A 25,838-nucleotide genomic window follows, 5' to 3' on the forward strand; every position below is an offset into this window, starting at 1 on the left:
CCTAGGTTTTTATTAAATTCTTTAAAAAATACTTGAAACCCCAAAATTCATGTTTTTAGATTTTTTCTGCTCTATGTACACGAAGACCTGTCAGGGTGAACAGTATTAAGGCAGTACCTTATGTGGAAGTGGGTAAACATTTCAGGACATACGTGACACACACACACTTTCCGCTTTATAGGTAGAAATGATAATTTAAATGGAAATACAATATCTCTCTCTATAGTGTGGAGGACTGTGACTATGTGACCTGTGTGTCTTATTTTGTCGGTTGTCCAGGTTCTGTTGAGGAGCAGTTTCATGGTCAAACTCTTCTTCTGCTGGTTCTTTCCCTTTAAACTGGATCTGAACTGGACAGACCTTCAAACAGAGGACACCCTCAAAAAAGAGGATAATCCTCTGGCAGCCCTTCAAATAGAGGCCTGTTGAATGAAAGCAAAGAGCTTTCCTAAAAGAAAATACTTGGCCACTCTATAAACTAACAGGAGAAATGTTTATTTTCAAGGATAATGCATTCAAAAACCGAAACTCATAGGCTAATTTCTTTTCAAGCCATATTTTTGGCATATTATCGCCAAATAGGAAAGTAGCATGAATGGGGCATAACATTACTTTGTTTCTGTTCAAATAATGTTGACTGTGTAATGCTAGAAGGGAATTGCATTTTGGAAATTAATTCTTGGAAGCTCTTTTATAGCAAATATACAGTTCTCTTGATCAATGAATGTCATATATACACACACAATATGGATGAGCTGTCTTTATACTGAATAGTGCTGAGTATTTTCGTATTGACATACTGTAATCGCTTCTCCTTCATATCTTAGCTTTGCTTGTTTTCTTTGGAACTACTAGCCTGACTTTCCTATAATCTTCCCCCAATAGGATTCTTGTTGATTTGATTGTTTTCAAGGGCATCTAGTTTTGCAACCTTTGGCTTCTATGCGCTTCCATCTCTCTTATTTACCTTTCTAATTTTTGAGAGATTTAAAAGAACTGCCTGCAGTTTTTAGCTGTTTTATTAATGTGCAAACTCAGGCTATGCTGTTCTTAATCTACCATGTTATTTATAAGCATTAATATTTAAATACCTCTCACGCCTTTATTTATTTTCTTGCCATATCTCAATGCTATGAATGAGAGAATCCCTGTTGCAATTGTGCAGATGTGGAATGAAAGCAAAGATCTTACCATGCCAGAGAGATCACAAAGGAAGCCTGAATATAGATCCTGCTTGACACAATCCAGGACTGTTTGCTAGATTAGTTTTCTTTTGGGGGGTGGCTTCTTCTCTGGCATTGAAAAACCGGATATCCACAACCTGAAGAAGATTTCAATTGAAGGTTTACATGTGATTCATTCATATATATATATATGAATCCTATATATATAGGATTTCTAACCAAAACACACAGTACTTGTCGCACATTATTATTAAGAGCCTATTGCTTCATTACGACAATTATGCTATGCCATATGTGTGTCTGGGTTGTGGCAATACCTTTTTTACAACCTAAATTAATCCAACCCACAAAAATAAATAAGCCTACAAGAGTGAATAGTTTCAATTTTTTGTTATTATTTTTTTAGCTAGCCTGCTAAGAGCTCCCTTGCAGCCAGAGCCAGCCTGAAAAGGCTTGGAAAAGCAAGCTAACAGTTATTTAGCAGGCTAGTATTCGTTTGGTTTTCCGCCCTAAAACAGTGGTGCTCTCCTACACAAGGCCATTGCGCTTTCGTGCTGGTGATGGAGAATGGAAATGACATGGGCTGATGGAGGAGGGTCAGAGTGATCCATCCCTCTCAACCTATGCAAGTCCACTGAATTTCCATGCTGATCATTGAAAATGGAAACCAAATGGGTTAGTGGAGGGACAGGTGATCTGTCCCTTCCCTACAAGCCTGATTATGTCTATAGAATTATTTGGGCAGTACCCAGTAATGATAATCTGCCAGCCCTAAACACGTTGCTCCAGTAAGAATGACCACTGATGCGATGAGAAGTTAATACTTCATAGCACAACTATAGCCAAAACTACAATGCCTGGAATGGGACAAATCAGAGGAACTCCCTTCCATTTTTGGAAGAGTTCATTTCTGCAACAGCATTGGACACTGCCCCTTGTCACCTATGGTGACCAGGCAAGTTGTTAAATACAAGGGTGTCTTAATCCCTACTTGGGAGGCAGCTGGAATCCAAATCACCACATGCAGGGTTCTACTTGCAGTTGCATATGGCTTTCCAATTCCCTTCTAGCAATAGCCTCTCATCTCACCCACCCCCCACCCCCCAAGCACAATGCAGTCATGGGCCCTCTAGAACCATGTCTTCAAGGAAATATGGTATCTTCCCCATCTCTATTTGCATACATGGAAGCACTTTCTGCCCCCATGCAGGAGCTGGGTCGGTTGGTAGAGATTGGATCCCAGCCCTAGTTTACAGGACCCTGTGATTGTCCTCAAAAACATTCTTGTTTTGTAATGCTTTGCTTCAGTTACATGCAGGCTGTGCCTGCTGGAAATGTGCTTTAAGCCAGTCAGAATAAACTCTTGCAAGAAGCTCTACTCAAATCATTAACAAGTGATACAGGGAATCAAAATACGACAAAAGAGGCAGGAAAGGGAATTGTTCACTCTCAAACATTGAGTGGATTACAGACCTTGGGTATTTTGGCTTGACATTCACTTTCTGTGGAGGAAAGCTGCTCCAGGCTAACCAAGGAAAGTTTCTCTTCATGCTTCTTTAAAACAGAGTTGGGGAAAAGAGAAGTATTAACCTAGCATTTAAATGAGTGTGTGTGTGTGTTGCCTTAAATCTAATTTAATTTGGCAATCTGATATTAATACCTTCAGATGATTCAATTATTCTCTGAAGGAGTGCCCGAGCATTTCATATGAGGAATCCATCAAAGAATATATATTTACTCAATAACTGTTTTATTGATTTGGGCTCCAGCTTAGTTTAGTTTGATGAATTTTTAAATGAACCTAGGGAAAAAGCACGTTTAGTTTGTTTATGTGAAAAGCATGATGGAAAAGTCATCATGACGCATCGTGTAGCTGTCTAAAAAAAATTACTTTGTCTGATCGGCTTTTGAGCTGTACATAAATCAGTCACTACCGCATTTTATGGTTTCGGGTTTTGCTTTGTGAACCACCCAGAAAGCTTCAGCCATTGGGTGGTATAGAAATGTAATAAATAAATAAATCCAATTAAATTACAGGAATAAATTGTATCACTCAACGATAGTGAAGTCAAGAGGAATAGCTACTCAGAATAGCTATATTTTAAGAGGTAGGGAAATAAAGAACGGGAAACCTTTCAGGTTTGGTACTCCCGCAATGTTACCTTATTTTATTTTTTAAATCAATACTGTTAGTTACTAAATCTGTTTTGTTTTTGTTTGGGGGTGGGTTGTGTGTGTGTGTGTGTGTGTGTGTGAGTGTGTGGTCTATTTGCCTGCAAAACTGAAGTTGTGTACATTACAGGAATGCTTTTAAATGAATAATTCTAAAATTATTCAAAATTACTTTGCAATTCAAAATGAATTTTTATGAGTTGTGTTTTGTTTTATTTATTTATTAAAAAAACTATTGCCCATCCGAATGTCACTGACTCTGTTCTAGCAATTTTTCGCTGTCATATTCAGTGGTGGTAACATTCCCCCACCCCCCTTAATACCTGTCATTTTACTGAAAGTGACATTCTGAAAGTTCATTCTGAGCATGTATTATTGAATTCAAATGTTTGTGTCTGATGTCTTGAGCAGAGAATGAGGTTGACAATAATCAATCATATCTAATTAGCTGGTGACACACTGTGTTTACAGTAATTAAACAAGCCATTACTGCTTACTTTCTCATGATTAAGATCACACAGATTGAGAACCAGCTGTTAATCACTCCTGTTCCAAGGCTAATGTCATTAACAGAAGATGCCTACATTATAACCCAGGGCTATTTTTAACAAGGCATTTAGTTCAGAGACTTGGTATTAGTAATAAATGAGGATCATTCTACATATAGTGGAAGTGTTTGAGAGCGTTCACCCTTGCTTTTGTGTTGGGGAAAATAAACTACAAAGCTTCTGCCTTTCATTTGGAAACTGGACTTTTTCAGCATCATAATTTTATTTCAGTTTTATGAAACATAAGCACAGACACTTGGACTAGTTTTTAAATAGTTTTGTAGAGGGGGTTGGCATGAAATAATTTTGTTAGAATCAGTGGTTCATTCTAGGGACCCTTTGCTATGTCCCCTGCAATTTTGTCCTCCGTTTCTTTAGCACACCAAGTGCTTGTCCCTTTCACAGTCCCTTTTCTCTTGTTTGCTCTCCTGCTATTGCACCCGCCCCACCTCGACCCTTCTCTTTCCCCCTCTAGTTCATTGGTTCTTGTTGGGTGATGGACATGGGCACCTCCCCCACTCCCGCTCGCTCTGGCTTTGTTGTCTTCCAGCTACATATGATTAAATCAATTTAACCCCTCTTTCCACATACTTGCATTTGGGGGAGGGGGGAAGAGAACCGAAATCTATCTATCTATCTATCTATCTTCTGGATTTGGGAGAGGAAAACTAATAGCAAATGTAAAGGGGATGGAATGCGCCAAAAGAGAGTAATGCATTTCCATTTGTTTGGAAAGATCCAGCCGACAGTTTAACATTTGAGAGATTTGTCCCTTTGCTCAATTTTGCACATTAAAATTGAGACCATTAGGGGAACCTTGCACAAAATAATAATAATAATAATAATAATAATAATAATAATAATAATAATAATTGAGAGGCGTCCCATCTTTTCCCCAGGTAAAACTTTGGGTGTGCTTGGAAGTGGCAAGCAAAATTTGCTCAGTGGAGAGCGGGTGCGAACACTTCAGTTCAGCTCTTTACACCCTTGGCGAAGAAGAATGCTCTACATTTGGGAGAGAACCAACAAGATCAGGCAGAGGATCGGCACTGTTCCCAATGCTTGTTGGGGGAAAGTTTTCTAAATAAACTCCTTTCAGCACAGTTAGATTTAAAGGGGTGGTGGTGGATGGGAATGGGAGGAGGAGGAGGATGCGGCTCTGTTGCCCTTCCTCAGCAATTTCCCCACCCTCACCTCCATACAGGTTGTAGATCCAACCACACACTGTGTGGTCTGAAGTCTGCCGAGAAGGGAGAACCACCCAAAGGTGGGTGGGTGGGGGAGGAAACACAAGAATGATGCAGTCCTAGGGTGGAGAAAGGCTCACTGAGCTTAGTGGAACTTAACTTCTGAAGAATGGTACATAAGCTCAGGTTGTGCGAGGATAATGAGTGGGTGGTATACCTCAGAATTGGTCTCCCCCTGTGGAGTCCATTTTAATCGGCTGGGCGCCATTTCTACAAGCAAGGAGGGGTGGGGTTGGAGCAGCAAAAGCCCATTCAACCAGTTCAAAACCGCCCTGTCCTCCTCTTTCGTCAGAAAACACACGTTCAAAGCATGCGCTCCCAACAAAGGACATAATGCGAGGACAGCAATACAAGGGGGCGGAAAGGTGCTTTAATCCTGCATGGAGGAAATAAACCAGATTTCCCCTGCTCTAGGGAAACACGAAAAATGGAGGAGAAGAGATGGGGTAACTGCAGGATAGGCACGATGTCATGTGAGTACCGTGCTGCAAAACAGCAAACTAGGCATGACAAGAGTGCAATAAAACACTGGTGTGATGGAGCTCTAAGATTCTGCCCCATATATTTTATGGTAGCAATTGTATCACTTGATATTATTGTGTATGTGTGTGTGTGTTTAATATCCTCCATTAAATAGTAGTGGCTCCATTAGTTTACCCATTGACATCAGAGGGAAATGGATTCTATATATGCAGTAGATTTGGATTGTTATATAGCCGGGAATAAATCTATCTCATACTTAGTCTACTGTTCAGGCTTACTGTTTATCAATCTAATTCAAAATTAATGGAAATTGTTTATAAAAACAGAGGTGTAGTAGATTTATTAGTAGATCTAAGTAAGTTAAAGTAATTGGTTCAAATTAAAATTCTTTTAATATTGTTGAAGAGAGAGTGTTTTATTTCATTACAAGATGTGTACCTTCAATTTACTTCCCTACATTGGAGGGGTTTGGGAAAGATCTAGTAGCTTTAAAAAGTAATAATAATATACGTTTTGGAGTGCTGGCAGGTAAGAAGATAAAATTTCATTTTTTGGAATTAAAAGACATATACTTCAACATCACACATCTAAGATCTATTTGACTGCATATGCCTCAGGACTGGAAAACATAAAATTATCCAGTGTCAGGAGTTAAGACTGGATGTTTTTGCTCATTTGAGCTGGATTTTATTGTGTGTTTAATTTACAGTGAGAATATGAAGATGCTATATGAAGATTTTTTTTAAAGCTGCAATCCTATTTACTTTGGAAGCAAATCTCATTTACTTAGTGTAACTTGCTTCTGAGTAGACAGGGGGATACATAAGGTTGCATTATTCCCTTTGTTGGCAGTATGCTTTTCCCTCTCGTTTTTCAGTTTGTAAAGAGCAAAATTCATGCAAAAACACACCTGGTCACTTTGATATCTGAAGATATCTAATGTTTCTTTAATTTTTGTTCTATTGCTATGATCCATTGCATTTAAATAGTTTTCTAATGATTATAAATGGATATTAATAAACAATAATTTAAAATCTACTGTCTTGTATAATACTAGAACCCACGGTCATCCCACGAAGATGATTAGTGGGAGATTCAGGACAGATAAAAGGAAGGACTTCTTCACACAGCGCATATTGAAACTATGGAATTCACTACCACAAGATGTAGTGAAGGCCACCAATTTGGATGGCTTTAAAAGGGGGTGGATAAATTCCTGAAGTAGAAGGCTATCAAGTGCTACTACTCCTGATGGCTATGACTGTGTGAACAGACTGCTGGACTAGATGGACCCTTGTTCTGATCCATTATGGTTCTTATGTTAATTCTGTGGTTCACTTGTATTATATGTGTTGTCAGAATATATTTCAATCGTCAAGTTACGATAATGAATTAATTACTCTTTCTTTCAAATGGTGGCACAAATTTACAGGGTGTGGGGTTCTACATAGCAGTCTTTCTGCTAGCCTTTTTGAGCATGATAACTTGCAGTGGGAACAATAAGGGGTTCTGGATCAGCCACTGTACAATTTCTAAGCCCAGGTTAAGCTGTAATTGCCTCACAAGATGTTTCACATTCAAAATATGGAAGTATTAAGAAGCTTACTTCATGCTTAGCGTGAGAGAAAGAAACTTCCCAATGAATTTCAGAGTGGGACATCTTCTCCAGTCTAAAGTTACAAACCATAACTAAAGTTCTTCCCTTGACAGCTGGTGGCCAATCTGACTGGTGGGGCAGAGGCAAAGCAAACTTTTGAATCCCTAACAACCAGCAAACCATACCACAGAAACGCAGGCATATGTCCTTTAAGATCATGGGTGGAAAATTCTCACAGCCCCACAAAAAGCAGCCCTTTGGACCCACATTCTCCTGTTCCAGGAACAACTCCCACTGCACAGAGAATTAAGTGAGTTTAAACTCATGATGGCAAAACAGTTGGAAGAATCCACACAGCGACATACAATGATGATTATGGAACCCAGGAGCAATCCATGGCAAAAGGGATTACTGAGAGATTATCATGATTCCAGAGCCACATGGAAAAGAATCTAAAATGCTGGTTAGCATTCCTGCAAAGTTCTGAGCATCGAAAAATGCACATCTCTACATGAGCATACCCACAGCCACTCCCTCTCCAAAACTCCACAGTGGGGGGCGGGATGAATTTAGGGGGGAAAGCAGCTGGGTAGGATGGTATAACCCTCCTACTCACGCACAATGGTCCTGATCCAGATTTGGCCCCACACACTTACATTAGATTACAAGTTTTAGGAACACCCAGCCAAATTCAGACAATCCAAACAAATAAGGTTTTGGGAGATAAGGGAGCCCAACCCTCACCCCATTTGCAACCACATATCACCATGCTCCATTGATCACACATTGAGCAACAAGAGTAAGCATTCTGTAAACCTCCCACCATCACAGGCTGGCTCTTTCTAAAACCTTTCAGGTGTGTGCCATCATTTCTCTGAACCTAGTTTTCATGAGCTAGAACCACTGATAGGAGCCTAGGGAGCTGTTATCACACCAAGGGCCAAAGGATATGGGGAAATTTGTTCCTTACCCTTCCTGGTCATCTGCTGCGTCCCAATGCACACCTTATTTCTCCCAAGTAAATCCGTGATGGTAAAGCCAGATAAACATTCTTCCACCAGCTCTTGATGACTTTCTGATTCACCCCCTGTGTGGGTTGGGACAGAAACAGAAGAGATTGAGATCCTGGCAGAGGTGGTGGTCTGCAGAAGTTTCCCCCTGGATTCCATAAATGTTCATATATTTTGCACACATTAAATAAATAGACACATTTTTGCCGAGTCGGGTGGGTCCTGTGCAAATAGGATCATTGATTATTATTATTATTAATAATAATAATAATAATAATAATAATAATAATAATAATAATAATCTTAAAACCTGCAAAATATAATCCTATTTGGAGTTTGCATTCACTCATTCAAAGCACTGTTCAATTACAAATTTGTAGTGGGGGTTAAAGATACGTTGGTACTATTGTGCAAATTAAATCTTCATCCTTTTTAGTAGCTCCATTTTATTTTAATGGAGCTTAATTCCAAGTTACAGATTGCAGCTTCTTATTGGTGTGAACTTGTCAAGCAACATCATGGTCCTGTCCACTCTAAAAGGGGGAGAGAGATGGACTCTAGATTCATCATTAAAGATACACGCTTTCCACAACACCAGAGTATGTCTCTCCCCCTTTTTTGCCTGAAATTGTGCTTTCTCCCTCTCATCGCAGACCTGTCTATTCTAAAACCAATTGAAAGTTGGGCCAGACTCCACCTAACAGTATAGCCTTTGACCCATATGCAATGATCAAACTATTGTCTTGCACCATAGTTTGTGGCTAGTTAAGTAGTTCTAAATTTTTGTGCTTCCTGCCTATTTCTGAGGTGGCCATTTTTCAAGTAACCATTTTTCACAGTGTTGAACTCGGGGTGTGTGTGGTTTTTTGTTTTTTTTGCAACTGATCCTTTTCTCTACCATTTTAATGAAAATTGCTGCATTTACACTGAGAACTGATCATCTTTGACTAGAAAAATGGTTACGTGTGAAACTATGAAACGTTCTGGAAAATGTTTTAAATGTATGGGAATGCTGCCTTTTTTAGTACATGAAAGCGGTTGCTTTTTATAGTTCCAATTGTGGCCAAGCCCCACTTTTTCCTTTACTTTATTTGACAGTCTTTATTATTATTTTGCTGCTGCTTCTATACGTTATCTCTTGGCACGTTTACTTGTGATTGATACAGTGACAGATAAAAATCAGTATCGGCTGTCTTCTTTGCTTTATTTAGTATCTTTTTCCTTTTTTTAACAAAATAAGTGAAAGTTAAGTGTCAAAACCAGATATTTATATTAAAAAAGGGGAGCAATTGTGTAAATTAGTTCATTTATCAAATAAAACATAAGAAGAGCCCTGCTGGATCAGACCAAGGCCATATCTAGTCCAGCACTCTGTTCACACAGTGGCCAACCAGCTGTGTTATCTGTTCAGTTCTGTTTTGAAAAATTGGAAAAGTTTCAGCTAAGTACTTAGGTCTCAACTTTATTTTGGATATTGTTTTGAATTGATTTGTTTTTGTGTTATGTTTTAATTAAGCTTTTGTTTTTAATCTGGCTTTTATTATGAGCCGCCTTGAATAATTGTGTTTTTTGGTGTAAAGGTGGGATATAAATAAAATGAATTAATAAAGTGAATAAAATGTTTCCCTGGTTTTTCATGCTTAATGAGAGAATATTACCTTTAATTGTGGAAGATTCTGTATATATCATGCCAATCATATACAACCTTACAAAGAGGTCAATAGGGCATAAAATGAGAGATAACAAGGCTCTTCCGTGCTGGCTGAAAATGGCATGCTATCGTCTTGGGTCACAGCAGCACCTTTTCTAGGGGGAAGACCAAACGCCATGCAGGAGTGCATATTTTAGAGGGAGAGGGGGACTCACGCTATTTGCAGTTCCTTGTGTCACATCCAAAGTCCCCACAATTTTCTAGCATTGGCACAATCCTGCATCAGCAGTGTTCTGTTGCAGGAGAATTGGAAGAGCTTTTAAGAAGCAAGATTGAAAAGACTGGACAGCTCTGCCAAGCATGCCTGGGACAGGATGAACCTTTGGCCATGGCTAGACCTGCCGATATCCTGGGGACTGACACAAGATCATCCCTATGCATTCACATGACACACAGGGGATCCCAGGAGCAGGGAGGGATGATCCCTCCCTTGCCCCAGGATATTGGCATAGCCTCCCCCCCCCGCTTTTTTCTGTGGTCTCGGGATAATCCTGAGACTGCAAAACATGTGGGTGGGTGCCGCAGGTTGTCCTGGCTCCTCGCAAGTAACCGTAAGGAGCAGGGAGCTGGGCACTGGGCACAGAGCTCCTCAGGAGCTCTGTGCCCATCAGGGGTGGGATGGGGGAGCAGGGAATTTTTATTTTTTTTTAAAAAAAAAATAGTTACATTTTGTGATCGAGCGCTTGTGTGCTCCTTCTCGTTTAAGAAAAGAAACCAAAATGGCAGGTGCAACGTCTCCTTCCTCCTAGGACACTACACGCCACGTGTAGACAGACGGGAAGATCTCACGATAACTATATCATGAGATCCTTCCTCCTCCGTTGTGCTAGACCCGTAGGTCTAGCCATGGCCTTTCTGTAGCACTGCAAGACTTTGCTTGTGTGGAAGAACTAAACCAGATGATAGGATTAGCCTATCCATGAAGATTGGTATAGAATAATACTTGGAAATTTCTATGTATTCTTACTATTTATCACACAATGACACAGAAGGCATGCATTACAAATTAATCTTTATCTCATATATATATATATATATATATATATATGGCTCATGTATCTGACATAGAATCATAGAATAGTAGAGTTGGAAGGGGCCATAAGGCCATCAAGTCCAACATCTTTGATCTCTGTTTTTTATTGCTTTGTTTCTACAGACAAAAACTGGAATTGCATTGTTATACGATGAAATATCCGAAAACGCCTATGAAATCCGACTGAAGCTTACAAAAGAGGTACTAACAATTCAAAAACAAGATGTCATCTGTGTTAGTGGAAGTGATCACAGTGCAAATGTAAGTGCTTCTATAACTTTGTGCTCCCAACCGTATGTTTTTTCTGTCTTGCAAAATTACCTGAAAGTACACTATTCTAAACAGGTAATATAAAAATTATGTCACAGAGTACAAATTACTTGCTAAAGACAACAAATACTTAAAGGTTTTCAAAAGAATAACAACTGCTACATCCTCTAAAAATTCCCCTTCATAGGTTTATATGACCTAATTAATGTAAAACTACAAAGAGTAATAAATGTTAGATGTAAGAATTTGGAATGCCATTTTCTTTACCCAACTTTACTTATATGTGAGGAAGTGATTTGGTCCCATAGAAATACCCTGTGGAGGAGAATTCACAGGATATCCCTTCTAGAATCATCTTTTTGTCTGGGTATCAAATATGGAAAGTCTCATTCCTGTTAAGCTTCTTAGGCCTTCGTTAGACCTAAGGTTTATCCCGGGATCGTCCTGAGGTCGTCCCTGCCTGCTCCCAGGATCCCCTGTGTGTCATTTAGATGCACAGGGATGACCCCGGGACGATCCCGGGATAAACCTTAGGTCTAGCTAAGGCCTCAGATTGTCGTGGGACTTGAATGGTAGTACTCTGTTTTATTTTTCAAATGCCACTGAATATGCCTTTAGACATGTTCTCTAACTATAAATCATTGTCTTTCTGTATCATCTGGAGATACTACCTTCATACAGATGGGGGGGGGGACTTGCTGAGGTTTATTAAGACATCAGAAAAGGACTGTACCCCATATAGTTCTATTTGGAGTAGACCTATTGAAATATATGCGACTTAGACTAACATTGTAGATAACCCATTGGACACAATCCAAGACTATAACCATGGGGCATAGGGAGATTAACTCTCCTTCTAAAGGAATGTTCAGCTTTAGCAGTGGGGTGTTGTTTGTTTTTAACGAGTCTCTCACCCATGCAAAGGCACTGGGGATAACTTGAAAGCACTTGGACATTTGATTCTTATTTATATTATTATTAAATCAATTAATTAACATTCCAATCCTATACCAAACTACTTGGGAGTAAGTCTCATTTAACTCAATGGGAGTAATTTATGAGTAGATATGCGTATGACTGTACTGTAAATTGCTTTAATTTAAACATGTTAGACTACTTGTATATAGGCTGGCCTATATTAACTTATTTTCCCCACCTCGTTTAGTTGAAATGGGGAAAAGACTCACTGCTGCCTTCCACTGTCCTGCCCCAAGGTATGTCCCTTGGTGTTGGGAAAGAGAATCAGCGAGATGGCAGTGGCACTCACATGATCTAGGCCAGCCTTCCCAGTTTGGTTATCCCCCAAAAGTTTTGGACTACAACTCCCAGGATTTCTGACCATTGGCTGTGCTGGTTGGGGTTGATGGGAGTTGACATCAACGACATGTGGAGGGCACCAGGTTGGGAAAGACAGAGGTAGACTAACACAGGCCCTGCTCACAAGCAGCCCTGTACTCACCTTGAACCTGCAAGGATCTGAACTGCTCAATTTTGCAAGTGCTCATACTCAAATGCTGGCAAGACTCCAAGTAGGCACAGCCCACTTGTAGATTTGAAATATCTTGAAACTAAATGTGAAAGTGTGTGCCTTAGGGAGACGGTGCCACTTTTGGAACGTTTCTTGAAGCTGGGAGGCAATACACCTTGAACTTTTAACAAAACAAATATTTGTACAACTTTTGTTTAATGTCATCTGGGAATGCTGTGGCACATGCTTCCGCTGCACAACTCTTTTTTTTCTCATTTACCTTTTTCAGAAAGTCATTATCAGGAACAAACTCAGGATAATAGCAATGATTTATTTAACTGTGAAAGGGGACCAGCAAGGTGCGGTGACATGGTCGGATACATCTCAGTGAACAGAAAGGCATTTTAACAGGCAACATAGCTTGCTGCAAAAGGTTTCTTCAGCCAAATCAATTGGCAAGCCTTGCACTTTACAGAGAATAAAATGCTATATTCTAATTGCACTAGATTACCAGTCTCTACATACAATACCAAATGATTAGGAAATAATGCATATTTGATTAAAGAAAATTGCTGATGCATTTTTTTAAATGTCATAAGGATAAGATATGCACAGATGAATAAGCTTACACACAATTTGAATGGAATTTTCATAATCTCTATCTATTTATTAGCCATATACATCTAATGTTAGTTACACATCTTTTCCCTAAACATTCATTGTGGTTGCTTCTTGCAGGCTGGGTTCACCCATCCAGTATCGGCTGTTGTTGAGCTATGGGTTATTGGGTTGCCTCAACGCAGCGTGTTTTCTGCAGGGCGCATTACTGTGTTGTCTTAATGTAGTGTGTTTTCTGCAGGGGAGGTTATCCTGTGTCTGAACACAGCACATTTTCCACAGGGTTGTTAGTTAACCATACAGTGTGGCTTGTTAACCACCCTGAACCACCCAACAACAAGCCATGGGTTCTCAATACAGTTTGTCCAAGAAAAATAAGCCACACTGCATAATTAACAAGCCACCCTGCAGAAAACATGCTGCATTCAGACAACATTATTATTATTATTATTATTATTATTATTATTATTATTATTATTATTTATTTATATAGCACCATCAATGTACATGGTGCTGTACAGAGTAAAACAGTAAATAGCAAGACCCTGCCGCATAGGCTTACAATCTAATAAAATCATAGTAAAACAATAAGGAGGGGAAGAGAATGTCAACAGGTACAGGGTAGGGTAAGCAGGCACAGGGTAGGGTAAAACTAACAGTAGAAAGTAACAGTAGAAGTCTGCACAACATCAAGTTTTAAAAGCTTTAGGAAAAAGAAAAGTTTTTAGTTGAGCTTTAAAAGCTGCGGTTGAACTTGTAGTTCTCAAATGTTCTGGAAGAGCGTTCCAGGCGTAAGGGGCAGCAGACGAAAATGGACGAAGCCGAGCAAGGGAAGTAGAGGCCCTTGGGCAGGCGAGAAGCATGGCATCAGAGGAGCGAAGAGCATGAGCGGGGCAATAGTGTGAGATGAGAGAGGAGAGATAGGATAGGATTTTCCTGCAGAAAATGTGCTGCATTCAGACAACACAACAATAATGCACGGTGGGTTAGCATGTTGTGTAAACCCAGCTTTCAGTGACACTTGCTCTTGGCATGACTTCCCCAGCAATGGGCCAAAAAAAAATGCTACCTGGTTTTGCATTGTGGCTTGGGGAAAATCTGACATCTGACATGCTTTTGTTATGCAAGGAAGTACACTATGAATGTTTGAAGTAGGAGTGCGAAACAGAATGTCCTGGACCCTTCCTGGACCCACAGTGCCTGATTGTACTCCACGCCATTCTATCATTTTCAGAATGCAAAAGCTCAAGGGTCAGCATACTTACTCACAAAGAGATCCGTTAATTAAATGCCCCCTGCTTGCCAGCACTTTCAGATACTGCATGAGCCAAATTTGCAACTGGTCAGCGTGCTTCACACCAGGAAGGTGGATTTCAGTATGTGGACTTTTTGATGTTGCATTCTCTTTCAAAGCTGTCTTTTCCTTCCCTATGTAGTTCCTGCCTGGGCTGTATTCCAGACAATAAACCACAATGGGGAACAGAGACACATGCTTGGGAAATCAGTGTTCATCAAACTGAGGTAGAATTGACATTTTGGGGGTAAAAATTACAGGTGAAGCTTCAGGACATCTGCTATGTGGGGAATCTGACCCGCCAGCTCATTTGAGCCATATGAGTTTAAGGTGATTTCTGCACTGAGGTTGCTGCACTTCTATTTTCATTTTTATCCGTCAAACGACAAAAGAACACTAGTTGTCAATGGGAAAACTCCATTTTCCATTGTTCCACATACTAGGAATGGGGTGGAGTTATGGATGTACAAGAATTTCGTTTATGTTTGCAAGTCATGCGTACAACTCCTGTTTACAATCCCAAATGAAAACACAAGCAGGCCTGCTTTTTTTTTGGAGAAATGTTTGCAAATTCCCAAATTTGTGTTCACATTTTAAAAATGTGTATTTTTTTTAAAAAAAAATGCATACTTTGAAATGCATATTTTTTCCAGACAAATATGCATTTTCACACTTTTGTCCGGGGGTGGGGGTCGTATGTGCTTTTAAAAAATACTCGCAGAAACATGCACTTTTCCCTTTTGAATGAACCAAAACACAGATTGAAAACTAAAATGGGATTAAGTCGAAACAAGCCGTGAAGTGATTTTCATCGAATTTAGATGAGCTCGAAAATTGCTGGTTCTCCCATTCCCAAAATAGAGGAAGGCCAGAGAAAGAGGAAGGTGGATGGGGTGGGAAAGAGAGAAACGCTCCTGCTTCTTGCTGGGCCTGTGGTGGAATAGAAGCTAGATCTTGCCCTAAGTCTTCATATGACTTTCTGCATACAGAAACTGGGGCACAAAGTATTAATAAAAACATTTGCCATTGGAAGTAATTGGAGCACAAAACTTTAATTAAAAGAAGAAGAGGAGGAAGGAAGTAATGTTCACATGTGTTGTTACATTTCTGAATTCCTAACATTTCCATCTTTTGATTAAACTTCCCCACCGTTTCCTTGAAAACAGACAGAAAGCCATACTTGTAAAAGTTAATCTCCCTAAAAATGAAATAGGCACAGTTTTTGTTTGGCTTCAATTTCATTTCTCATCTGTCCAGTATCATCTCTTTCTCTGCGCCATGTGCCGCTCCTCTTTTTCCATTACTGCAGATGCATTCATTACTCCTCCCGTTACTACTCAGTGTTAACCATCCTGCCAGGAAATTAATCTCTTCTCAGCCTTCTACTCAGCTTCACAATCCCATCTATTCCACCTGCCAGCTTCCAGCCCTTTAATTTAACTTGTCCAGCTTCTTTTTACACATTATAGTACAGCTGTACAACTGATCCCCAAGCCAAATACTGCCTCCCAAGCTAAGTGTAGTGATCTGTTTGGCACCTCCCCCACCCTGCCTTTTGCCATTCCAAGAACGTAGCTGGGAAATGGTTTGTGTCCTTCAAATGGCTTCCCATCAGTTCCCACAACGTTGGCTTGTGAGGTGGTGTCTCTTTGCATTGGATTCTTGGGCCATAGCTAGACCTAAGGTTTATCCCTGGATCGTCCAGGGGTCAAACCTGTTAATCTAGGTGACACACAGGGGATCCAGTGCTCAGGCAGGGGCGAACCCTGGATGAACCCAGGATCAACCTTAGGTCTAGCTGTGGCCTTGGTCAAGCATGGGGGGATCCAAATTCCAAGTACCAATGGAAATAAGGTGACCATATGAAAAGGAGGACAGGGCTCCTGTATCTTTAACAGTTGTATAGAAAAGGGAATTTCAGCAGGTGTCATAGTTAAAGCTGCAGGAGCCCTGCCGTCTTTTGTATCTAGTCAAGAGGGCAGGGCTCCTGCAGCTTAACTGTTGTGATGAAGAGGACATTTCAGCAGGTGCTGCATGCATACAAATGACACCTGCTGAACTTCCCTTTTCTAAAAAAACTGTTAAAGATACAGGAGCCCTGTCCTCCTGTCCATATGAAAAGGAACTCTAGATGTCCTGTTGCACTATTCCGAGATTCTGAAGAGAAACTTTATAAGTAGTCCCTGTCTTTTGAGGACCCGCTCATCCTTGCTTTTGGATCTTTATCCTGCAAAGACTCAACGTATTGAAGGATGGATCTCCTCCATGCTTTTAAAAGCATATTCAGGGATGGGGTGGTTTCTCTACATCAAGCAGTTTAGTTTCATCAGAAGTGCAGAAAATCTTTCAGCCTGGAGGCTGAATTCCATTTTGCAATAGCTACTGGGGGCTGCATTTTGGAGTAGCTATTGGGGGTCAAAGCCAAAGGGGTGGGACAACAACACTAGCATATTTTAGTTTAAAGGTCTTACTAGGTGACCATATGAAAAGGAGGACAGGGCTCCTGTATCTTTAACAGTTATATTGAAAAGGGAATTTCAGCAGGTGTCATTTGTATATATGGAGAACCTGATGAAATTCCCTCTTCATCACACCAGTTAAAACTGCAGGTGCCCTGCCCTCTTTTAAATCTGGTCACTCTAGTATAGCTCCTGCACCTTTAACTGTTGTAATGAAGAGGGAATTTCACCGGGTTCTCCATATATACAAATGACACCTGCTGAAATTCCCTTTTCTATGCAACTGTTAGAGATACAGGAGCCCTGTCCTCCTTTTCATATGGTCACCAGTAGGTAAGATTTAGGAGAAGGACTGCAGCTTTTTAGAATGGAATAAAAAAACTGCCCAGAAGCTGGAAAACCACCACATGATCGTTCGTTAAAGAAAATCTGGGAAATCTGGACCCTGGGCCTGAGGCTCTGCACTTCTGAGTTACACCATGTGCTGAACTAAGCCCCCCCCCCAATAAGAATAGGTGCTTCAATTTTTATTGTAGAGTTGGATAGCAGGATGTCCAATGGTACAATAATTTGCTTCAGGGCTCCTGGAACAAAAAACAGTTTGCATGTTGATTCCAACTGGGTCCTTTCTGCCCTATGTCTTTCATGAGAAAGGTGAGGTAATGAAAGGTAGGGGGAAAGAAAAAATGCACAGTATGAAGAGGGGGAGACAGGGGTGCTTCTGTCCAGAGTATGAGATGAGTGGAACCCATGGCAGTTGGCAGGGGCAGTTCTTTTCCATCTTAGCCTGGTCGATGGCTTTAAGAACGGCCCACCCCATCCCACATTCTAGAAGCAGAGTTCAAACGAAGTGAGATAAGAAGCCTCTTTAAGAATATGGGCAGGTAAAGGCCATGATCCACAGATTAAAGAATCCAATCTATCGTAACTGGTGTGTTTATCAGGGTAAAAATGTAACACATCACAGTGAATCAACATTACCCAAAGGCATGAAAAACCTGGCTATTCATTCCTTTTCCAATATGAAAGTGCTATTTAGACCACAAGCTGTTACACCGTCTGCTTTGATAAGCCCAATGGGGTCTTCAGCATGACCAGTCACTTTCTGCCATAAAACTGTAATAAAAGCCACATGCATCCCTCTTTGGGGGTGTGGGGGACTTCTCAGAAATACAGATCCATCGTGTGAAATAATGATTTATTTATAAGTTGGTCTTATTATTCAAAGTAGCTAAAAAAAATTATAGCTGTTATGAAAGGGTAATGACTGTCATAGATGAAGGTGACAAAATGGATAAAGCACACTACCAAAGAAGAGAGGCATACTGCACCTGAGCTGTCATCAATAGTCTAGCAAAGAGAGAACACAATTATCACCTAAAGATAAAAGGAAGTAGTGTATCATTAATGCTGCTAGCTTGTAAGTCATGCAGGGAAGCATAAATCATTAATAAAAGTAGAATTGATCTGCAGCTGCCTACAGAACCTTTCAAGACCTGTAAATTACAGCCATATCATTCAGATCCTGTTACAAATATCGCTACTGAGTTCTGCAAAAAGTTAGGTCTTCCTAAGTAATGGGCATGATCCAAAGAGCTCTGCACACAGGAGTTGCCCATTCTCATCTCTGAGAAGAAATGTTGGGAGCACAAAAGCAAGGACAGAAAGCTATTTGTTTATGTGTGTTAGGCAGAAGATCACTGCGCAGGCTTTTAAGGGTGTTGCTCCTGTGCCTAAAAGGATATCATAGCAATAGTTTCTACATGTGTCAAAGAGAAACTGAAGTCCTGGAAGAATCCACCATGACTCAGACAATACTAGGGTGACCATATGAAAAGGAGGACAGGGCTCCTGTATCTTTAACAGTTGCACAGAAAAGGGAATTTCAGCAGGTGTCATTTGTATATATAGGGGACCTGGTGAAATTTCCTTTTCATCACAACAGTTAAAGCTGCAGGAGCTATACTAGAGTGACCAGATTTAAAAGGGGGCAGGGTACCTGCCGCTTTAACTGTTGTGATGAAGAGGAAATTTTACCAGGTTCCCCATATATACAAATGACACCTGCTGAAATTCCCTTTTCAATACAACTGTTAAAGATACAGGAGCCCTGTCCTCCTTTTCATATGGTCACCCTAATACCAATAACTTTCTTGGAAGTAGACACATGTATGGACTTACGTTCATACACTATTGGAAAGACATGGTTGGTTGGATTTCACACAGTTCTAGTCTGTTGTTCAAATTTCACTGTGGAACAGATGAAACCTTCAAGATTTGTAAACGTTGGGATATGCATAAATTATCACCATAGTCCTTAAAGACTCAAGAGACCAATTGTGTATTTCTTGCCTACACCTGACAGGTTTGATATTAAGCTTGGAAGGAAAGGAAAATGTTCTAAATTTGATCAACACATTTTTCCTTGCAGCTCCCTATATCAGAAATGTTCTAGATTAATAAATAATAGCCATGGTTAATTTTATTGTTGTTAACTGAAGCAATTACGTCTTGATCAAGGAAACAAGAAGGCAGATATTTAAGAGGGAGGGAATCGTAAACTTAGAAAAGTAGACATGATTTAATTGAAGCCTTTATTGCTAAAGCCGAACTTTGAGGATATACATAAGTGCACAATCCATAGTGTTCCTGACTCTCCTATCAGACTAGTACTATAGCAATCTAAATATATTATTGATGTTCTGAACACTGCTATTTAGAAAGCTCAATGGTCTCCTATCTTGAAGGTGACCTCATCTAACTTGTACAAAATGAAGACATGAGAATTGCTTGAGGGAAAACATTACATTTACGTATTTGTGTCTAACAGCATAGTTCCATGCATGTCTCCTCAAAAGTAAGTCTCACTGAGCTCAATGGGGCTTACTCCCTGGTAAGTGGGTATAGGATTGCACCCTGTGTGAATAATAAAGAGCACACTGTAAAATGAGGGAAACGCCTTGTGTATAGTCTCAACTCATGGCCTTTAGAAGAATATTTTGAGAATGAAAATCTGGGGAAACAAAAGAAGGGCCCACCAATTTTACCCAAATCTTGGCCTTCCAGTATCCTTCTAAAAACAGTAGATAAAGGGGCCATCACAGGTAAGGAGATTAACTCCCAATCCCATAATTCAACCACTGTGGAGGAACAGGAAGTTTTGCTAATGTGAGTTATTGAATGGTGATAATGTATAAAGCAAGGCAGTGCCCATATTTACCCTTTTTCTCCACAACAAAGGCCTGTGGGGAATTTGTAACCAGGACTGTCTGTACCCATCTCAAACTGAATAGATATGAAAACTTCCACAGAACTCTAACCAAAAATCAACAACCAACAAGCACAGCTAAATCCAGTTGTTGTGTATTAGAACTGGAGGTGGTATAAGTAGGTCAGGTTAAAGTTATGCTGTTTAGGAAATAAATATGTCATTTCTTTTTTCTTTTCTTTTTTCTTTTTTTTTCTTTTTTTGTACTTTCCTGATGATTGGGTTACACTGAAGAGAAACTCGATAATGTAATACCTGTTGCCTCAAGTAGCACAGTGAATGCTGGCAGGTTGACATGGCCTTTCACAAAACACAACTTTTATCCTCACTGTAAAATTCTCTTTGCACATGATGAAAGACTTTCTCTGTGCTAGATGAAATGGTATAGAAGATTCAAACAACAGCAATGCTGCCATATAAAAAAAGAACAGAAAAAGGCGTTAGCACACAATAACCTGGTCACTTCAGACTTCTGCATACAAGCTGGCACGTAAAATTAGATAAAATTGACAAGACAAAAAAAAAAAACTGTCCTACATTCCACTAGTATGGAACATGCTTCTAAGAAATGCATTTTAATAGGATTAACATGTTATTTACTGTGTTGCTTGACTGACTGCTCTTGGTTCAGACATACAACCTGGACCATTATCACAGCATGACAACCTGTCATATGGTGTTCCTATTACTGATCTGCTGTGGCAAGTATTGGTTAAAAAAAAAGAAAAGAAAGAAATTACACATTTCTCCTGGCCTGGAACAGTGTCATATGCTGTGATAACCAAATATATCACCAACGTATGTGTCATTCAGTTTATTTCATTGGGCACTAACATGTACTGTACATACACAGGGTACCTTCCTAAAATAGATAAAAGGAAGCCAAAAAAATCCCTGACTACTTTCTACTTGTACCTTGCAACTGCTGCATTCCAGGTCAGAAGAATAATTACTGTATCAATTAAGGATCCACCAGGAGTACTTCAGAGTAATAGGTTTTAATAAGAATGTAGAGATTAGTGGATCTGAGTATAAATCAAAGTTGCAAGTTGAAAATCAGAAAAATATTGCTTTCATTTTATGGCAGCTTTTCCAGTCAGAGCAGCAATCATCAGCTCTTTCAAAAAGTTTTCCAAGCCCAAGTAAAGTTTAAGTCTGCACAAAACTGAACTGTAGATTAAAAAGATATGTGTGCATATGTCACCATTGGCAAGGGATCACACCTTCTAGCTGAGGCCTTGCCTTCCATACATTAAACAGAACCTGTGCATGGAAGACCTAATACATGAATTCTACTTTTGCAAGGAACAGACTGCATGGTCAGAGCCAGTTAGCCTCTTTAGCATGAGCGGAACTGCCTATTAGTCTACACACAACTGTGGTGGGTCAGCAGGCACAACCCCTTCCCTCCCTCCACATTTCTACCCTTTATGAACATATGCATGTACAGCTATACACACTCCTAAAGCTTGATCATACATCTGATCCTAAAGAGAGAGAACTGCCACCCACTGTTCGACGTAAATGGTACATGCAGCTCTGATAAACAGGCAGGAGATCTCTGAGAATTCTAAGGGCCTTGCTAGACCTGCCGGGATAAGCCGGCAGGGAGGCAGGGCAACGGCGCGCTAACTTTAACGTGCGCCGCCCAGCCTCCTAGACGCACGACGCGCAGGGACGACGGAAGCCCTGCAGCATCGGCCATTTTTTTTTGTTTTAAAGGGGCCACGTGCGCCTGAAGACTCCGGAGAAGATAAGAGCCTTTTTTAAAAAAATAAGCCCCCCGCGCTCTCCCCGATGTCCGTCTCCCTCTCCCCGATGTCCGTCTCCCTTTCCCTGATGCCCATGGTGCCCGTGCTCCCTCTCCCGCCGCATGTCCCGTGTCGCCCTCCCTCGTCGTTCCGTCTCGCCCTGCGCCCTCCCCCTCTCCTGGCGGTCCGGCCTTCCCCCCCATCTCCCCCCCGGGATCAAACCCCCCCTGGCGCGATGGGCACAGCGCTCGTATGAGCGCTGTGCCAGGTCCGTGGCTTTTCGCAGCTATTCGCGAGTAGCCGCAAAAAGCCACGGAAGTCTCTAGACGTTCTGCAGCCCCGGCCTCAGGCCGGAGCTGCGGAAAAGGCGCGTCATAAGCGACTTCACTTATGGCGCGTTAGAGGAGGCTTCAGTGCGGCCTGGGGCCGGATTCCCCTGTGCGTCTAAGGCTGCATTACTACATTTGGCTACTTCCAAACAAGCAAGCCCTACTAAGTTCAATAGAACTTATCCAAGGTAAGCAGGTGCAAAGATTTAAATGTTTTGGGAACTTTCATGCTTGCCAGAGCCACTTAAAAAAAAAAAAGCAGAACAATAGTAACAACAACAACAACAACAACACATAAAAATAAGAAATATGCAATGGACTAATTTCAACCATATAAAAGCATATGTTTATAAGCATATTTCAGGAAAGTAAACCTTCTTTAGAAATTAGAAAATTAACCATTCATATTGTGCTTTTTTGTCCTAATAAGTATTTTAATTAAAAAAGCTGACATTTAAAATAAGATTTAATATTTTGTTTTAAAGTGAATCAACCATGCTGTTAATTAATATAGTTCAAAACATTAAAATGCTACAGTCATTTCTATAATTTGATCTTTTATGCTTTACAAAATTATAAATACTGTACATCTCGATTAAATATTCATCAGTTTTATAAGTTAAGTATAGCTGGCAACTTTATTATCAAGCACATATTAATTATAAATTAACTGCAGAGTACTTCCAGCACATTAATTTTTATTCTTTCCTTTCTAGACTGACTAATTGCACTTTATGAGGCAACATAAATATCTGTGATCTGAGACTCATAAGATGTCTCAAATTCAATATTCCCCTAGAATTAGTGCGGAGCCAAAAATGTCGGCCCACTTTGCAAGCCATAAAAGTGGGATAGCATCTTTGGCTCATTTTTCCGTGGGTGCGAATATCCTCAAATTGTGGAGCAGTTACCCTGATAACCAATGGTGGGAACAGCAGTAACTTTTCAAGGTGGTGGTGGTCTTTCTTTAATTTCTGTTCAGTGGCTTTCACCTTTTTTCCCTTTTCCCTTTTCTTCCAAACAATGTTTCTGGAATGACACTATGGGGATGGCTAGACAAGGGGGGTCGAGGGAGGTGATCTTGCGATTTTATGATCGCGAGATCGCCCCCCTCGTCTACACATGGCACGCGACATTGCGGCTACCATTTTGGATTTTTTTAAAAAGGAAAAGGAGTACACAAGCACTCAAACGAGACCGTGAGGTGTTTTTTAAACAACAACAACAACAACAACAACCTCGCGCTCCCCCCACCCCACCCCGATGGGCACAGGGCTCCTGAGGAGCTCCGTACCCGTTTCCTGGCTCCTTGCAGTTAGTTGCGAGGAGCCGGGGGGAAACTGCGATGGTAGGCCACACGTCCCGCAGTCTCGGGATCATTCTGAGACTGCAGAAAAAGCGTGATGGAAGGGTAGGGCGATATCCCGGGGAAAGGGAGGAATCATCCCTCCCTGCTCCCAGGATGCCCTGTGTATCTAGCCATGCCCTTATGTCCTGACACAGAGGAGTCATTCAAACAGAGGCATTGCAAAGGGATATTGCAATTTGTCAGGCTGGCAGTTGAAGCTCCAACAACTCAAGAGGTAGCGGAGCAATTTGTTGAAGAAGGAACCCTCAAAAAGAAAGGAATCTCATTAATTTGCAGAAAAGTAATATTTAAAGCTCCACTCCATGTTTTCTTAGCAATTCTATCCTACTACAATCTGGAATAGTTCTGACCCAGTTTTTTTTTAGGACTCAAGTGGTCTCTCACTCTCTCTTTCCACACAAACAAGCTAGACCTGGTCCAGCAGCTATGAATGATTTCCGTAGGTTGCAGTTTGATACTAAAGCTGTAATAAAACCATTCTCTGCTTAGACCTCTTTTCTGCATTTTCCTGGGTCCCTAAAGAATCTTTCTGACTATAATTGATTAATGTTTTATGACACTAAAATGTTCAAAGCACTTCAGACATATGGTTTCAGTTACCCTTACAAAATGAGTGAGAGCTTTAATAAAATGCCTTTTGCTTTTCCATTTTGCAGAAGTCCCATTTCAGGTTATCGTGAACAGCAGATCTCTGGGCTGTACCACTTTGGGCTGCAAGGGCAGAAAGTGCCATGAAAACACTTTCCCTGCACAAAGCAAACTACAAGATTATGGGGAGACCACAGGGTTATGCTAGTCTCCCCTGTTTAGGGACTTTTATTTTATTTGTATGGAGGACCATTTTGTCACTTACAGCCTAAAATAGCATAGAGCAGAGATGGTTTACCACCTCTTCTCTGAATGTGGCAATACTTATTACACACTCGGTCTGTACTGATTGCATACAGTACAGTAACCTGGACATTAATCAAAACACAATACTTAAAACTTCCTAAAAACATACTAAAAGCATCCTAAAAACATCCTAAAATTCCACTGGATAGGCGTGCCGGAAGAATCATAGAAGCAAACATACCCCATGCAATAAATGTACCTAATCTCCATACTCAGACTATCTTTTTTCATATGAGCTTCTCAGTAATTTAAGGGAAGTGCTGCTTTTACCTAGGCCTTAGCTAGACCTAAGGATTATCCCGGGAAAATGGAGGGATTGTCCCTGCCTGCTCCCGGGATCCCCTGTGTGTCATTTGGATGCACAGGGATGATCCCGGGACGATCCTGGGATGTAGGCCTGGTCTAACCATGGCCATAGATGAAAAGTTCTGGAATGAATGTTTATTTATTCAACTTACATGTTTCTAATACAATAATTTGTCCACTCTGAAACACACATAAACACTTGGGCTTGGAGACAGGGTTATAGAAATGCCATTTCTTATGAGGAGCTCTGATCTTCCCCTTCATTATTTGGAACCCCTACCTGGAAATATGGCAGCCCCATATGGGAAGAAAGGATGGCTCTAATATCGCAATGTAGAACACTTACATGCCTATGCATCCCACTGAAAATCCATAGGCTTCTTGGGAGGGTGCTGTTGCACTCACATCTTGCTTGTGGGTTTCCCACGGGCAGCTAGTGGGTCACTGTGTGGACAGAATGCTGGACTAGATGGACTCTTGGTCTAATCCAGCATGGCTCTTCTTAAGTAGCTCAGGAGATTGCTTAAGCAATCTGCGCCTCAAGAACTATATGAAACCTTAAACCTAATTCCAAAAGCCCGCTGTATGCAATCAGTACAGACCGAGTGTGTAATAAGTGTGATTTCTCCCTGAGCAAGAAAGAGGAAGGAATGTGTGAAAAGGGTGTGATGGGGCTGGGGGAGAGGCTGCCCACTTTGGGCTCTGGCCCTGCCCAAGGCTGGCTTCATCTACTGCTGATATGCAGCCTTTGACAGTGTACCTACTAGGAAATACAGCCCTTGATTGCTCTCTCCCAACGTAACTGAATAAAGGATGTGCAATTGATT

The 25,838-nt window shown here is 40.7% G+C and overlaps 1 protein-coding gene across 1 annotated transcript in view; it reads left to right on the forward strand.

Moving 5' to 3' along the window:
• The window catches only part of SNTG2 (syntrophin gamma 2), a 290,940-nt gene that overhangs the window by 94,537 nt on the left and 170,565 nt on the right, over window positions 1–25,838 (forward strand). The window contains exon 2 of the mRNA XM_063125821.1: window positions 11,109–11,246. Within this exon, the coding sequence (XP_062981891.1) occupies window positions 11,109–11,246 (138 nt within the window). The remainder of the gene's footprint in view (window positions 1–11,108; window positions 11,247–25,838) is intronic.

Source organism: Elgaria multicarinata, chromosome 4 (assembly GCF_023053635.1).
Source record: "Elgaria multicarinata webbii isolate HBS135686 ecotype San Diego chromosome 4, rElgMul1.1.pri, whole genome shotgun sequence".
Classification (NCBI taxonomy): domain Eukaryota; kingdom Metazoa; phylum Chordata; class Lepidosauria; order Squamata; family Anguidae; genus Elgaria; species Elgaria multicarinata.